Source organism: Stegastes partitus, unplaced genomic scaffold (assembly GCF_000690725.1).
Source record: "Stegastes partitus isolate 25-593 unplaced genomic scaffold, Stegastes_partitus-1.0.2 Scaffold1896, whole genome shotgun sequence".
NCBI lineage: Eukaryota > Metazoa > Chordata > Actinopteri > Pomacentridae > Stegastes > Stegastes partitus.
Window position 1 is genome coordinate 68,271 of NW_007579627.1, and position 16,825 is coordinate 85,095.

The window sequence follows — 16,825 nt, forward strand, 5'->3', positions numbered from 1 at the left end:
GTGTGTGTGTGTGTGTGTGTGTGTGTGTGTGTGTGTCTCAGGCTGTTTTTGTAGGCCATGTCTCGGAGGAGGGCAGCTGTTGGCTGATGATTGGCACCCTGCTCGCCATCTCCTTCCCCTTCACTTCCTGTTGATGAACCAATAGCTCTGCAGACAAGTGACAGCAAATCCTGTCAGGATTTTCAGGGCAGTTAAACGAGCGTGCTGTCAGTAACAGTCCTGTTCAGTCTCTAATTGGACCCTATTTTTAAGCACTACAGAAACTGCACAAGCAAAAGAGGGGTGGAAGAGTCACACAGATGTAAAAATAGACATTTCTTAAAGTAATTTTCAGGTATTTATGGCAACAAGATTCTGGCAGATGTTTTATGTTTCTGAACAGAAGTCTGATCGATTGGTTGTTGCTGCAGGAGGTTGCTCCACTGCTTCAGCTCCGAGCGACAGATCAATCAGAAACATGCTGGTCAAACACACACATGCTCGATCTATGCATACACTCAGATAAACAGAGGTTCTAGCTGGAACCTGGTTCTTTGCAGGGATGCCATAGAAGAACCAGTTCCACAAACAAGCAAGAGGCTCTTTTAAAAGACCATCAAATGGTTCCTTTAAGCACCATAATTCAAAGAACTTTTGCAAAAACAGGCTCTTTAGGGAACCATTTTTTCTTATTTGTGGCTCCGCCTGGTTCTGTTTTGATAATAGGACTTGATAGTTGCTGAAGTAATTTTTTAAATTCAAATTTAAGAATTTGCAGCATTTCTGGGTCCCTTCTGTCATGGTACACTTAGTTATTTGTGTTCTAGACTGATTTGGGAATTGTGACAGACGTTTGTTTTCTCATGATTATTTGATTAACTGATAGTGAAAATAATCTTTATTTGCAGCAGCTCTAATCTGGGCTGTTAAGAGTTTTAACAACAAAAAATAATCATTCAATAGCAATTAAAAACCTTTAGTACTTTATAGAGCCTCATAGATAATGTATAGAACCATCATCTAAATAAATGGGTTCTTTAATTGTCCTCCAAGGAACCATTTCAGAACCATTATTTTTCTCAGAGTGTGGACGGCTGCTCTACTCCTGTAGCTCCGAGTGGCACCAACAGATCAATTAAGACCTCCTCCTCCTGGAACACATGCTTAATTCATGCGTTGCTCAGCCTCTCAAGGTCAAAGACGGGGCTGCTGCTCGTTTCATTCATCGTTAGCAGACTGTGCATGTGTCAGTAATACGTGCATTCATGTGTGTGTGTCGGCCCCAATTTTCATATTCCATTAGTCCCAGTAATAACGGCAGCATGCAGGAGCACAGACACAGACAAACACGGGCCTCTGTCATTTCAGCCCGAGCTTGTCATTAAGTCGGCAGCTCCTGTAGTTACTGCAGGAAATGGGAGGAAAGAAAAACTCTGTGCACTCAAGTGCTCTGCCACTAGATCTGAGCCGGTGCCCAGCCGCAGGAAAGTATCCCAGGAAAAAAATAACATGTTTTTCTTAATGCTGCAGCCTGAAAAGCAGTCTGGAACCTAACAGAATACATATCTTGTTTTTTTTGTTTCTCAGGGATGAAAGCACGCACCTTTCTTTATATTCACCATATGTGTGTAATGTGTGCTGGCAGTGTGCATAAGATGATGCTCCAGGTTCCTCTGGTTGGTTTTTGTAGCAGCGTGTAATTCTCTCCAGCTGCAGCTCCCACGTTGAGCAGGTAGTAGAAAGATGTGCTGCAGTGACGAGCTATCAGCTCTGAGAGTAGCTGTAAGACTGAATAAAATGAGAAGGGTTTAAGTTGGCATTACAGTAAGCAGTTCTTGACGGCAGCTTCTGCAGGAATTAGCCGCTGTTTGACAGAAACAGGGTATTTCCCAGGCTGCATGTGGCATTTATCAAACAGCAGCCAGCGCGTTGGTAATCCAACACCGGTGAAATGTGAACTAAGGGGTTTCGTAGAGAATTAGCGGTGATCAGAAATGTGAGGAATGCAGAAATGTTTGGGGCTCCACGTGAAGGGGAATCCAGGAGGCAGAGACGTGATGTATGGGGAATGTCTGAGTTTCAGTCAGACACACTGGCCGGCTCTGGTGTCCTACTCAAACCAAAGCTATGTGTCACACCCTCCACAGGCAGCCCCATTAATCACTACAGGAAGAAACAAAGCCGCCACTCCCACCGCGACCGCACACCTGACAGAAAGCACAACATGGCCGGGCCACAGTGCGCCGGACGCCATCGATTAGCTGCTGATCGACTGGTAGGAAGATAGCGCTCTTAGTTTGCTCGTGCCACTGTGCTGCAGTGTTGGGAGACTTTTTTCATTATGCAGCACAAGCTCAAGATAATAAAATCTATGGAACATCTTATCCCAGCCTTTGTCGTAGTGAATATTGATTGCCTCTCATTCTTCTTTCAACCGAATATCAAAGCAAGCAGGCAAAGTGGCATTACTCGGCTCCACATGGAGACACAGCAGCTTTTTATGAGACCCAGAACTCCAGTAAACAGCCTCAGATTTAGTGTTGTGTTAAATATAATACACCAGAGACAGGGCAAACCTCAGGGCTGCTTTCTGCTCAGCAAGTACATGCTGGTACGTTTCAACAGCCCGACATGAACTCATCATGTTGTTTTAATCTTGGTATTATTGAAACTGATTGAATTAAAGTTAATCGTTAAATATAACACCATGATGTAGTCTGGCAGAGAGATTCTACCATCACAGAATGACTTCTGGGTGTTTTCTGTCTTCACGATGATGCTGTTATTAAACTATGACAGTGTTTGTTGTTTCTTGGAAGTGATGAGGGTGGTAGCTCAGCTCTTACTCACAAGTACGTGAAATGTTTTGTTTACATGTTATGAAGTTTCAGGTACTTTTCTGTCTGTCTGTAGATGAAAGTAAATGATTGGTTCAAATCAAGACATCTGTGCAGACAGCAGGCTCCAACCCCGTGTCGTAAACATGGCGTTCCCGTACAACTAAACTACCTTCTGAATTATGTTCATACGGGACAACCCAGAAAATGGAGGAGAAGCTTTAAACATGTTGTGTAAGAGTTTTATTTAAACTGTGATATTCCTGCCAGCGACGTAACTTTGGTGTCAAAACCAAATCAAACCCCCGAATGTGTTTCTATGTTGGCTTCTTAGACATGAACCCAACATCGAAGCGCCTTAAAAAAGCCTTCGATCTGTCTAACAGCCAGCAGGGGGCGCCTCCACTGGTTGCAAAAGTAGTCAATGAGAAAGTGGCCGTCTTTCTCACTTGATTTGTAACCTCAATAAACATTTTCCTAATGAATTAATGGTCTTAGTCGCTAGTTTCAAGTGTCCTCCAACAAAGCATGATGTTCATTTAGTAAATTATAGTCTAATTTATAGTAAAACAGACTCTAAAGCAGCATATATTTTGGACAGGGCTACTACAGTACCACCATGTATAGGGTCCTTGGGTTCTCAGTAAGTTTCTGGTGTTTAAAAGACCAAGATGGAGAAATTTCCAATGTGAGACTTCAAAGCAGCTGTTTACAAACCAAGGTCACGGTCTCTACATCTATCTTTTATGTACAATCCATAGTGAACACAACAATCTCATAGTCTAACATTTGCTGTTTCTTTCTAAACCTAAAAGCACAGTTTAGCTGTACAGGAACGTGATTTAGGTGAGATGGAATTGGTTCCTCATGCACAACTTGAATGTGGTTTTGCCACAGATATAGTGGGAGGTGTTGTCAGATATGTGTCAGCCTGCGTCTCATGCCAAATACGCAATATTGTTGGCAGATTCGTTCATTTAGCTTCTTCTGATTGTGTGTAGGCAAATCGGTCGATGCATCTCTCTCATGAGTTCCAGAGGAAAACGTTTAGATAGTAGGCTGTGTGGTGCTGTTTGTCACTTCTCAGAAAGGTTGCATAGGTTGGAGCGCCCAGCATGCTTTGTGTTGTGTTGCGATGACATCCGTGGTATGCAGGGTTGGGTTACCTGTCGCATTTCCACAGGACAGCGAGTGTCTTCTGCACACTGGCTGAATGGGTGACCTTAAGGCCAATGGTGTGTGGTTCTCACATTATATTTAAATGACAAAAGTGTTTTATCATCAGTGAGGTGAGTCACCGTGACACCATGGTGACACACCGACATGTCACCTGAAATAGCAACAGAAACATCTCACAGATTGTTGGGCTGAATTGTTCTCAGCACATGTGCACGGAGCTGAAGCATCAATGGTGAGATTAACATTTCAGACATAATATCAATAGCAGGCCACTCCTACCCGCATTATAAGGCTGATTGTTTTAATCAGTGTGATAATAGAGATAAAATCCTGCAGGATAAAGCGAGTATTGCTAATACCTGGAAATAGATGATGTTTGCTGATACAACAGCAGTGAGACATACGAGCTATTTTTATCGACTGACTGGGCTCGGTCGGATTATTCAGGGATGTCATCATTCCCCAAAACCAAAAAGGCATGAAAATTATTTTGGAATTAGAGGTGTAATCTTTTTGGTTATAAATATGTAATCTAATCTGAAAAGTTTGAGATTTCTTCATAGTCACACAATGAAAGTGTTGCTCCACAACCACAACATGACACGTGTTCTTCTTTCTCTTTAAACATCTTAAAGCATTTTGCATATTTAATATTTACAGTGCTGACTCAAAATACAGATGTATGACCAATTATCGGCCTCGTTGGTTATCATGTCCCATAATTAGCATTGATTACTAGTAATCAATATCAGTATCGGCCTTCTTAAACCGTATCAGTCGACCGTAGCGTTCTACCTGTTTGATGCATTGAAGTAAAGCTTCAAAATGTAATCGAGTAATAACTGATGAACTATAATCTAATTGCACATTTTTTCAAATCCAATCTGGGGTGATTATAGTTACTTATTTCTTGTAATCTGATTACATAATCCTGGTTTCCTATGATCCAGTTCTGACCAACAGGCGTAACTCGTCCGGTCTTCATTCGAACACCTCCAGTTGCAGCGAGTGTTGTAATGATGGAGAGGGCTGAGGCACAAAGGTGGAGGAGAGTCAGCAGAGCCTGAAGAGGGAGGCTGTATTTATGGAAGCTGCCTGTTTGAGCGGCGTTGAGCGGTGACACCTAGAAACACACCTCGTCCACGGCGAACAGGTCAAAGTGACACCCGGCTGTGCTTCAAATGACAACGCCCAGCCTGCAGACATGCACGGACCTGCAAATAAGATGTGCTTCTCCTGTTCCTCTAATTCGGTCTCTGGCAGCTGACGGACATTCAGATTCCTCAAACTGGTATCTCTTGGTTAGTCGGACTGTCTGTCCTGACTGTCAGGTTTCACAGCTGCAACAATAACACGGCCTTCAGCTACTGTGGGAAACGGACACATCAAGAGCCTGAAAGAAAGAGATGATGTTGAAGCAGGAGCTTTCAGAGAAATTGATGAGATGCGGTTTTCAGAAGGTGGCGAGCGTAATAATGATGTGATTTATGACGTTATTGGTTTACACTTTATGAGGAACAAGTGCCGTTGGACTGAGATATTTTCCCTCTGCTCAGCTTCTGCTTGTAATACACTTTCAATAGCTTTCGCTCAATCCTGCATCCTGCCACTGCTGCACAAAGAAGCGCCGTCCCACTTGATTTCTATTTTAAATAAAAATCTGATTTTATTTCCAAGCAGCACCACTTGAATCCATGACAAATTGCATTTACTTCCAAAGTGGATTCTCCGAGGTAGAGGCTTATAGCGAGAGCTTGAAAGCAGCAGAATACCTTCTGCACACATCTGCACTGAGGGATTAAGCCGTACTGTATTTTTGTGCCTCACAGCACCTTCATCTTCACTTTTTCAATCAGCGTCAATCACCCCTGAAAGGAACTGAGAATTATATGCAGCCAGACAAGCGCTTCAATGTCTTTTTAGTGGGAAAAGTGAAGGATCAAATGGGCTGCTGAGCATTTGGTATCCCGCAGCCGGATGCGGAGCCTCACAGGTGCTCTCTTCAGGGGAATCTAGTGTTTCATAGGGAAATGTATCTGCACAGGCTCAGTGAATATCAATCACAAACACACACACACACACACTCAACATATGTGTGTCTGCATCTCCTCCTGATGCACTATTCACCGTGGCGTTGAATCACAGGGGGTGAGTCATCCCGGGTGGTATTGTCCTGCTGGCCAATCAAAGCGACGGCTGGACGTCCGGTGTTTCCTGTCTCCCTCTGTGTGGCACCTAAAGGAGAAAAGTGTGTGTTTGTGCTCGTGGCTCGCTCGGTTGTTTTCAGCCGAGGTGCTAGCGGTGAGAAATGATATTGAATTTCCATCAGCTTTCCCATCTGAACCATGAAAGGAGGCATAATTAGACGATTTAGGCGTATTTTCGGAGCGTGATTCTTCGACGATGAGAGCCTTGGGTACCGAAACTGGTTTTAACAGGTTTATAAAGGAGCGCTAATGGTGAAAGATAATCGATGAAGATAAATTCTGTCACTGACATTTACAGTATCAGCTATGACTACAGAGGAGCTGTTCTGCTCTACAAGAAGACACTGAAGTAAATAATGTGTTTTAAAAGAATGAATAATTAGGGGTGCCTATAGCTCACCTGGTTGAGCTGGTGTCCCATGTACAGGGCTACAGTCCCAATGTGGAGGTCATGAGTTCGAATCCCGCTCATGACCCTTCCCCCATTCTTCTCCCCTACTTTCCTGTCTCTCTCTAACTACACTATCCAACAAAGGCCAAAAAATAACTTTAAAAAAAGAATGAATGGTTAGTTTTGGTCTGTGTATGTCGACATGTTCTCTGGTTTTGGCTGACCACAGAACGGCGTGACTCACCTGAACATCGCTCTGACAACACGGCGATGGTGCATACCTGACCTCAGTGTCTCCAGCAGACCTGTTATTGTGTCTGTCTTTAGACTTCTCACACAGCCATTGTCCTAAACTATGGTAATTTGCTCTCTCAGACACTGTGAGAAACACGCACAGCATCTTATTTGGAATTTGAGGAACATCCGAACAGGTTTGGCGCTGCCGCCCGAGGCTCATCTGAAGCTCCACTCGGTATTCGCTGTGGCCTTTCTGGGAAGAAGCCGAGTTTATTCAGTGGACGGCGGTTATCTATTCTGTCAGAAGTACACAGAGTTCAAGAGACTCTGAATTTTTTTTGATTCACGCCTTTGCCACAGAGAGAAAATGAAATAGATAAGAAGGTATGATGATTAATTCATCTGCTGCTCCAGAGAGGCTTTAAAATACAAAAGCACTTCTTCCAGACTGTCCTCAAAGGCGTCCCTGTATTCAGACGCTGTAATAAATGACCTTAGTGGTTCAAACAGCTCAGTCAGGTTGCAGTGAATCCATATTCACCACACCGCTTTGTGCAGCGTTGTTATGACTATAATAATAATTTAGCGATGACTGTCCTTGCCGATAATTGACTGCACAACAGTTTGCTCAACTTGGGTCGCTGGTGTGGAATTTATAATTACGCCGAGCCTTAGAGAAGGTAAACAAAGGGTTTTTAAAGGAAGGAATCTGTGTTTGTTAAGCTAATAGTATAATAGGAATGTGTTGCATAAGCCTGATGATAAAGGCAGGATGTCAGGCCGAGCTGATACCGTAGGCCGTGTTTAGGCTGTTTTCTAGTCCACGCTTGAGTCACTTCCCTCACAGAGACATGGCTGTGTGGTGGCGTCATTGTCGCCGGTCACAGAGAACACTGTCAGGATCGGAGTCAAAGCCAGGTTTGTTTTATCTGCAGGGTTGCATTGATTACACTGGGTTACAAAAAATACTGTAAAAATACTGATTCAGGACATTCTGAATCCAAACATGACGTCTGCTTTTCTGTATCAGGTCAGGGTTTTATGCCAACTCGATTTAAAAAAATAGATTTTGCTACTAAATCGATTATTAGCGGTTGATTTATTTTAGTATTTCTCATTTGAAATCGGATTTTAGAGGAAAAATGTCATTTTCTAATCCTTTTCATAAGATAAATGATCCACAAGTTGATGTAAACATTTGTAAAGGTAAATACAAGTAAATCACATGTTTCATCAAATCAAAACCAGAGTAATGTTTGGATTCAGCTCATTGCGATTGTCCAAAATCAGGTCAAATAAACTTTGATACCAAAATGGGTGTAGACCAGTGTTCTGCTCTGTTCAGTGAATCTCAGTAAATCTGTCAAGGTGTGAACTAAAGGTAGCGCTGCTCTTACACTCTCCTGGAAATGCAGCTTGTACGAGCTGATATGTCTGAAGAAGTGGCCTCAGCTGACCGTTGTCCCATAAATGAGGTTATGAAAACGTTTCCTCCCCTTTGGCCGCCGTCTCCTCCTCCTCACATCAACTCCCCGATGTCTGCCTCTTCTTAGAAATGCTCTTTATTATGTTAAAGATCACGGTTCTGCTGGTCGGGCAGCCGTACCTCTGATGGCGTTCCACTGTTTGAATACATGAACTAACACGGAGACAATGGTGGTCAGCCGAGGAATGCGACTTGTACAGACAGGCAGCATTTCAGACCCAGGAGCTGTTTACTGGATGCCAGTCAAATGTTTGCAATTAGCTTCCTAACGAGGTCATTCGAGGTGTGTCAGACCACAGAATTAGATATAACATGTGCACAATGAGATATGAATAATTAGGGTTTTCCTATTAGGACCTGCTATTCTCAGAGTCTTGGGTGTGACCTGGCGTCTGCGAAGACTTATTGTCAGTCGTGGTTTGTTTGTCCTCCCTACAAGGTCTCAGAATAGACCGAACACATTTATTTTCTTGTCACTGAGGTCTATTCTTGCTAATCAAACCATCTTATACGGCGTCCGTAACATTCAGTTCTCCGCAATAAACACTTTTAAATATTTAGCCCCCATAAACAACATGTGAGGTAGTGTCATGAGCATCTAAACATATCTGTGCTTTTAAAATTAGTCGTGGTCGGAGGAGGAAATCATTGTTTCCGAGTGTGACAGACGTCATTATTTACAGCGAGACTGACTGACAGGAGAACAGTGGAGTCGGTTCACGGTCTTTGTGGAGACGGAACATTTCCTGGGAGGAGGTCGGACGTCACATCGGTGTGAACCCGGCCTCAGCGACAACATGCGCTTTGTGTCGTACAGATTACCTTAATGTCAGGCTTTACAGTCAGAGTAGCCCTGGATTAAACACAAGACAACTACACAATAAAAGATCTTAGGACGATAAAACAACCAAGTGCTTCAGCTGTGAGTCCGTATCGTGCTGCGTATTGTGTCGTGTAATCTTCACCGGAACATGTTTTATTAACACGCTTGTGTTCTCAACAAAACAGGGAGTTTGTCTCTGAGCAAAGCCGCGTTTCACACACTTGTCTTCTCCGCTGTTTAAATTAGGTCAAAACGAACTAGGCAACATCTCCAGATATCTCAATCCTGAAAGCACAGCAGGGTCACAACGCCGGCTCTGAGTGGAAAGAATCTGATGAGAGAAGAATGCAGTGATATTGAAACTCGGAGATACTGTGGAACCTGTTTGGGCCTAAAATAAACAACCTGACAGCGTCCCCTCATGCCTCCTGTCAGCCAACAAAAGCCTCTATTTGTAACTCAGGTGTGACTATTGTTTATCATCTTATTATTCTGCGCGAGTTCAAAGCAGGTTCGTGAGAAAATGTGTTTCCGACGATGGCGACACGCTTGCTGGGAAGCTAAAAACGGGATTCTACATATTTGTTTTGATGTGTTTGCGCCGAGGAGCTGGTCTTATCGCTTCCTCTTTACTTTCATTTCCTTTGCTTACTTTGGAGCTCAAAGTTGCGTTAGAGGCTGTTACATTAGTACAACCGACGGGTCATTTCTCCGGCTCAGAGAGCGGATAGGTTAGTAAATGTGAGCACGCTTGTCAGGGCTCGACTCCATTCGCAGGTGCTGATGCTGCTGAAAGGTGCTAATAGGCCCGAAGAAAATGGCAGCGCTTATCAACAAATCATAAAATTACTTGAAATAAGGCACGCGGAGAGGTGGTGGTGGTGGTGGTGGTGTGTGGTCCTGCTGATGATTTAAAATAGGCTGGTAATGATGTGAGGACATGTATTTTTGACAAGCCGCTAAACAGTGAGAGTAATGATCTGCAGCCCCTGGCTTTTAAAACCCACGTGGACCAGCTGGTGGGGATGATTGTGGACCGCTCCCTCGTCTTATCTACACTTTGCACTGCAGAACCCCCCTTCTGTGTGTGTGTGTTTGCATGTGTGTGTGTGGACATCTCCAGCAGAGCTCTTTCAGTGCCGGACCTGCAGACATTACAAAGCGCTGCACAATAAACCTGCAGCACTTAACCGCATAAACGCCGGCGATGGAGGCTGCAGAAGGAGAGAGGGAAGGAAACGCCGGCAACAAGAGGGAGAGAAGTGAGAGCGAGAGGGGGAGAGATGTGAGATAAACTCATTATGTGCAATGAACAAAGTAATCCCAGCACCAGTGAAAAGCCAACCTTCATTAATAGTAATGCAAATTGGATTTAAATTAGATTTTAGATTACATTTCACTTTCTGAAATTAGATTTTTCTTCCCTAAAAATGGCACAGTGAGGTCACGTTTTACCAGGGTGAATAGTTCTCGTGTGAGACAATCGAAATAAAGAATTAAGTCGTGTTTCGATTGAATAGAAAGCGATGTAGCGTCGTCATAATGCTGCATTAACACATGACGGCCACCTCTGGTTAAAATCTAGTTTTTTTTATCTTGTTAACGTGTCCATCTGGTGAATTTTGTACGCTGGGAGAAACATCTGGAGTTAAATCAGCAGTCAGCACCTTAAAACTGCAAAAACGTGAAAATAGTTTACCGTGTTGGAGTAGTGGGTGAGCTGGTGTGCTTGAAGTGCAGCAGGGTTTGAGTGGAGAGAGAAGCAGGAACAACAGCGTCGAATCACATCTAATCCGTTTTATTTATCTGATAGGGGTTATTTGATGTTAAAAAAATTCACAGAGAAACAAAAAGGAACATTTTCACCTTTGTGCAGGTGTACCAAACATTTTTTATTTGTCTGGTTAGCAAACTGGCCAGTGGTGTTGACAACATGTTTTTGAATTTATTAAATTACATAATATGGTTGGTTTGTGTTTTCTTAAGCACCGTGATGGTACACATTAAAAAAATTAATCTATTTCATCATCTGTTCTTCATAAGAAATAAGTACGTCCACAGAAAGTGCTTTTAATCAGAGTAAAACATGCCTTGATGTATTTTTTATGTGCATGTCGCTGCTGCTGTTTATAGGTTTTGTTTATTTCAGCTTTTTTGCAATTTTTTTATTAACATTTTTCCAATGAAAGAAGTCCCAGAGCATCACAGCATCGCTCTATGATCATGCACAATATTCATTTGTTAAGCAGCAGATCCTGGACTCTGGGTGTTGCTCTTCACAGCTTCACTACCTGCCTGGACTTATTTCATTCAAATACCTCCAACAGAGTTATATAAGATGATTGCTTTTGCATTTCATTAGGTAACACTTTGCTCAAAACAGGGTTTCAAAAGCACGTCCTTTTTTTTTCTTTCTCACACCAACATATCACAGGTCCACAACTACAGTTCTGCTCTAATCTGATTGCTGTCCCTTATCCTGTTGTTTGGCCTCAGCAGCTGTGGGCCTGTGATGCCTGTATCTTATATAACTCTCCCTCCTCGCTCCTCATCTCCTCCCCTCCTCGCTGTATGTTTATGCTGATGATGTGTCAAAACAGTCCAGCCTGCTCACCGCTGTCAGACGCTAACACCGCTGCCCTTTCTGCTCTGCAAAGACACAAAACTCAGTCTGAGCGCATTAAAGATTCAGCTCTGTTTTGGGTTGGCCCTCCTCATAAATATTGACTAAAAGCCCCGAGAGCGAGTCCTGGTCGTCCAGCGAGCACTGGGGCGGTTAGGTGAACACGTTTTTAAGCGCTTGTGTTTCTTTCACGGAGACATAAGTTCCCTTGTAAGAAATTAAGTTGGAGGAATTATTTATGGGCGCAGAGCCACCAAGGTCCTCTCCCTAAGTGGGGAAGAATCAGGGCTGCTGTGTGATGTAGTGTTATTAATTATCTGGCATCCGGTTAGTTTCATAGTGATCCCAGCTGTGATATATTAACCCTCTGAACTCCCGTCACATGTTTTCGTCAGTTCAGAGTCCTGCACCTCTATGGAAACAGCACAGCCATGACTGGAAGCAGACAGAACTCAGATATGGCTTTCTGATTTTTATTATTAACTAAAAGAAAAAGGAAAAGATGAAAGTCGACTTTCTGTAATTATTAATTTTACAATAATAGAAACAAACCTGGAATCTGCACAGTTTTTCAAATGTTCAAAGATGTTAACAGGGCTTGAAATAGAAATGACACCTGCTCGTATTATATGAAAGATATTTTGCTATTTACATTTTTCGTTGGCTCTGTGATAGACTGGTTACCTGTCCAGGTGAACCTGCCTTCACCCTGAGTCAGCTGGGATAGACTCCAGCCCCCCCCCACCACCCTAGTGAGGATTAATCGATGTATAGATAATGGATGGATGGATTTTTCATTTGTTTTTATACATGTCTCGTCTCTGCTCTGTGAAAACACAGCCTGCAGTTCATCCCAGTAGAAGAAGTCACCATCGGTCACTGTACTCACATTCATGCTGAGGAACACATAATGAGACATTTATAATAAACAGATTTAATGAAATATCACAGTTTCAGATTTGGTTCAGTTTCCTGATGTGCTGCAACACATTAAACAACGAGGAGCTCAAGGACGGTGGGAATATTGAAAACCTCCCAGTTCTGTTTTTTTTTCCAGCTTCTTGCTCTGATAAATTCTGTAATTTCGCCCGTTTTTAAAAGACAACATGCCCTTGAAGGCCTCTGACAGGTTAAACCCTGACATGGTTTGTTATTTATTTCTCCTCCGCTTCCTTTTTGATTTGTCTGATCGTATCTCATCCTATCGGCTCCATCTTCTCTCTCCGACTCTTAGGAACTACTGTATCGGGCTGTAATCCAAACTGTAGCTTTAAGTGCTTTGGAGTGCCGTTGCCCCTCCCGTGTCTCTGCACAAATTGAATCTTGTACAGCTTTTCTCAGTGACATTTACCAGTGCTCTATCATCTGTATTTAATATTCTTTTGCCGGGTTTCTTGTAGTCAGTGTATAGGTGAGGTATAATGGAAACCTAATTGGTCGGAGTGGAGACGTCCTCTGGCAGTCCTTCACTGTGTCTCTGGCTGACTCGTATCACACAGTTGATCTGGACAGGTCTTGACTTAATAGCTGAAATACTTGGCTCGGTCCGACTGGAAGTGCAATGAGTCAACACATTGTAGTTCAAATAATGAAATCCACATGAATGTACACGTCTGCATCAAGTGTTTTCTGTCAGTGAATCCAAAGTAACATTTTCTCTCTTTTTTCCCTCCACAGTCTTCATCTGTAGCTTCATGGTAGCAGCTCCCATCTTTGGTTACCTGGGCGACCGCTTCAACAGAAAGGTCATCCTGAGCTGTGGCATTTTCTTCTGGTCCATTGTTACTCTGCTGAGCTCCTTCATCAGTAAAGAGGTACGACAAAGCTCCGGCTCTGACGCCGACTGTCCAACAGCTGCAGTGTTTTTTTCTATTAGGCTGCTCCCCCTATACGCTGACGAGCTAATTATTCTGTTATGATATGCTCGATGTTAAGGCAAGTGAAATGAAATGACACGCTCGTTAAGTCAGACAGCCGCTTTGCCTTTGTAGACGTTCTTTATGTCTCCTTCCCTGCCCCTCGTTCTCTCTCTCTCTCTCACTGGCTCTCAGCCAATCAACTAATGAAGGCCCATGCCTCACAGTTGTCTCAATTACAATACTTTAGAAGATAAGACTCTGTTGTTTCCCTGCCCCTTGACAAGTGGATTTAGATTTGATATCTCTAAAAGCTCCTGTGTGGTAGGAGGTGTTGCATGCATTAAGCAATAGCATTATTCTGGCGGGCGTCGGTGTGGGGGACGGGGTATCCCGCTGAGTGCAGACAGCATATTACAGTAAAAGCCTCTGCTCGTGGACGTGTGCGAGTATATGTGGGGGTGTGCAGACCTCATTATACAGACTTGACGGACATTTGTAATAGAAATCTAACAGAATGACAATCTGAGGTCTCTCTCCACTGGCAGGGATCTGTGGCATTAAAAGCTCCGTGAGTGAAATTTATGCAGCACATGGCATGTCTGCAGAGCAGCATCATGGAGTCCCGCAGTGTGGCGTCTCCAGTGAGTAAGCCTGTTCACTGCCATGGCTTTGCAGCCCTGAGCTGTGGAAGGGAGTGACAGCTCGGAGATGTTGACGGTCCCAGGAGGGCGTCCTTTGACTTAAATCCCCTATAGACTCGCCTGCTGAGAGACAAGATTGCAGCCATTTGCCTAAGCAGGAAGTACATTCAGGCTGCCTATGGATAAGCTAAAATTAAGGTCCTCTTCCCCTCTGACAAATGGCAGAGAGGCCGCTGACTGCTGATGAGGAGACGGAGATGATCCTCAGCGACCGCCGTCCTTTGCCCTGCACTTTAACTGCAGCCTTCAGACGTATTCCTGAGTGTGCCAATCAAACGAGACGAGAGTAGATGGTGGTTATGTAACAGCAGTACGGCGCTGTCGCCATGAGAGATGAAAGACATGACATGTAGTGAAATGTTAATGACCACTTACAACTGAGTCCTATCATTACGCATTTAAGACACTCTGGGCCATTCGGGGAGGATTCACAGCACATCCTCAGTTCAGGTCTTACGTAATAAAAACTTTTTCTGCATGACCACATCAAACTGTCGTCACTAAATCACAACTTGTAGGTAATTTGAAATTTGAGACGTGCTAGTGGCTCATTGCACCTGACTGTAAACAGAAAACCCAAATGTCTCATGATGCAGCAGACTCTCTGATTTATGTCAGCAGTTTCTTCTATGTCCAGGTTCGTCTCTATTTATACCTGTTTCTGATGAACGGCGTGACTCATTTCATTCAGTCTTATCTCATAAATATAGGGAGTGTGACAGCAGGATAATGAGTCCTGGCTGCACGGACAGATGAGCTGTTATTCTTTATCGGACAATTCATCATTCGCTGGTGATTATTATCTTTATAGCCGGACGATTTGATCGCTACCACCGGCGTAAATGTCAAACAGTGTCACACCTCTGAAAGTAGTCCCAGATGCATGAGTCAGAAAAAGCAAAGGCAAAAGTCCACTTGTAGTCGCTTGAGAACAAACACACTCCCAAGACAGGCAGACAAGGACAATGGGATCAAGCAGAAATCAAATTCCAGGTTAGCGAGCAGAGGTCAAAAACAGGCGAGAACAAAAGGACTAAGGCCCAGTCCAGACCTCCACCCTGACGCCTTATCACCAAACCCTCGCCGGCTTCACTGGTAAGGGATGGACCGGCTGCAAGGACTCGAAATGGTCACGGAAGGACGTGAGCAGCAGCATGTTATGTAGCCCTGATGATCCCATAACATGCTCTGTGCTACATTTCTTTTAAAACTTTTTCTACATCTGAAGAATTTTAGGGCAACTTCAGCAAGTTTAATGATCTTATGCAAATTTCTTTTTTCTTGTAACGTTCGGGTTGGTTTCCCTTATTTTAATACTTGCTTGGGAACTTTGAGTAATGCCCTCAGGAAAGGTGGACTTACAGAAAGTGTGCATAAAGGACTGAAACTTTTTTGCGAGACATTCCTCTTGAACTTGACAGTGTGACAGCTGTAAGCCCACTCAGACATATCTGCCCCAGATATGTAAAGCTGAGAGTGTGGACACTGGGATCGGACCGCCGGATGGCTGGACAGCTCATTAATGGTAGAACGGTGGCGTGAATACCGAGCACGCTGATGAGTGAAATAGATGCAGGTGAGCAGAAGGACGGCGAAGATCAGATGATGCAACCGGTGGGAAACCGAGACAAGACGGCGGCGGGAGAAGCAGGAAAACAGGCAGAAAACAGAATGAATACTAAGATAAACACGCCGTCAGATTGTGTCTGTCAGCAGCCGTCAGGATCACGTTCTTCTCCAAACGTGAAGTCTGATGCAGGTGAAGGTTTCTCTGCTGATCTGTTGTGTTCTGTCCAGGATCAGAACAATAATCTTTTCACCAAACTAAATGATACCAGGATCAATGGACGGCAAATAAGTTTATAATGAGACATGTGTTTGGAATAAAAGCTACAATTTGTATTGAAGAAACGTGAATATTTTCATTTTAAACAATAAATAAATTAACTGTAACTTTGCTAATATAATAATAGTAATTTGTTTCTGAAGTTACAATACTTGCATTACTACTAATGTTGGTAGGATGAGGGTCAATGTGAGTAGCATAAATGAGTAAAGCACCTCTTTGTGTGAACTGCTGTACGTCCTCTAACAGGAGCGTAAACATGTTTCTGACACAAAGCTTCAATTAGAACTTTATGAAAACAGCTGTTATGGAAGCACTGTTGTATTAGACTGTGTTAGGTTGAGCTACGTAGAAAAAACAGGCAGCTGAGAGCGTAGATATGTATAATAAAGGCTGATGTCTCGTCCGCGCTGCCGGCCAATGGGATCGCACGGCCACACTGGCGGCCATCTTGGTACAGTCAGCTCACTCACCCATAACATTGTGTTGTAGTGGTGCATGTACTTTTTAAATAACCATAACTTGCTCAATTTTCTACCGATTTTCAAATGGTTTGGTTTGTAATGAACGTCAGAGGTGCAGTTATAACAATTGGTATTTTAATTATTGTGTATTTTATTTGTATTTTTGTAATTTGAATTGTAGCCACGTTAATAA

General features: G+C 43.4%; 1 protein-coding gene across 1 annotated transcript in view; it reads left to right on the forward strand.

The window, feature by feature from the left end:
• The first annotated feature begins 13,441 nt into the window (after window positions 1-13,441).
• LOC103373052 (protein spinster homolog 2) overlaps window positions 13,442-16,825 on the forward strand; it is a 32,686-nt gene continuing 29,302 nt past the window's right edge. Inside the window, exon 1 of the mRNA XM_008302851.1 lies at window positions 13,442-13,576. Coding sequence (XP_008301073.1) covers window positions 13,457-13,576 — 120 coding nt within the window. The 5' untranslated portion in view covers window positions 13,442-13,456. The remainder of the gene's footprint in view (window positions 13,577-16,825) is intronic.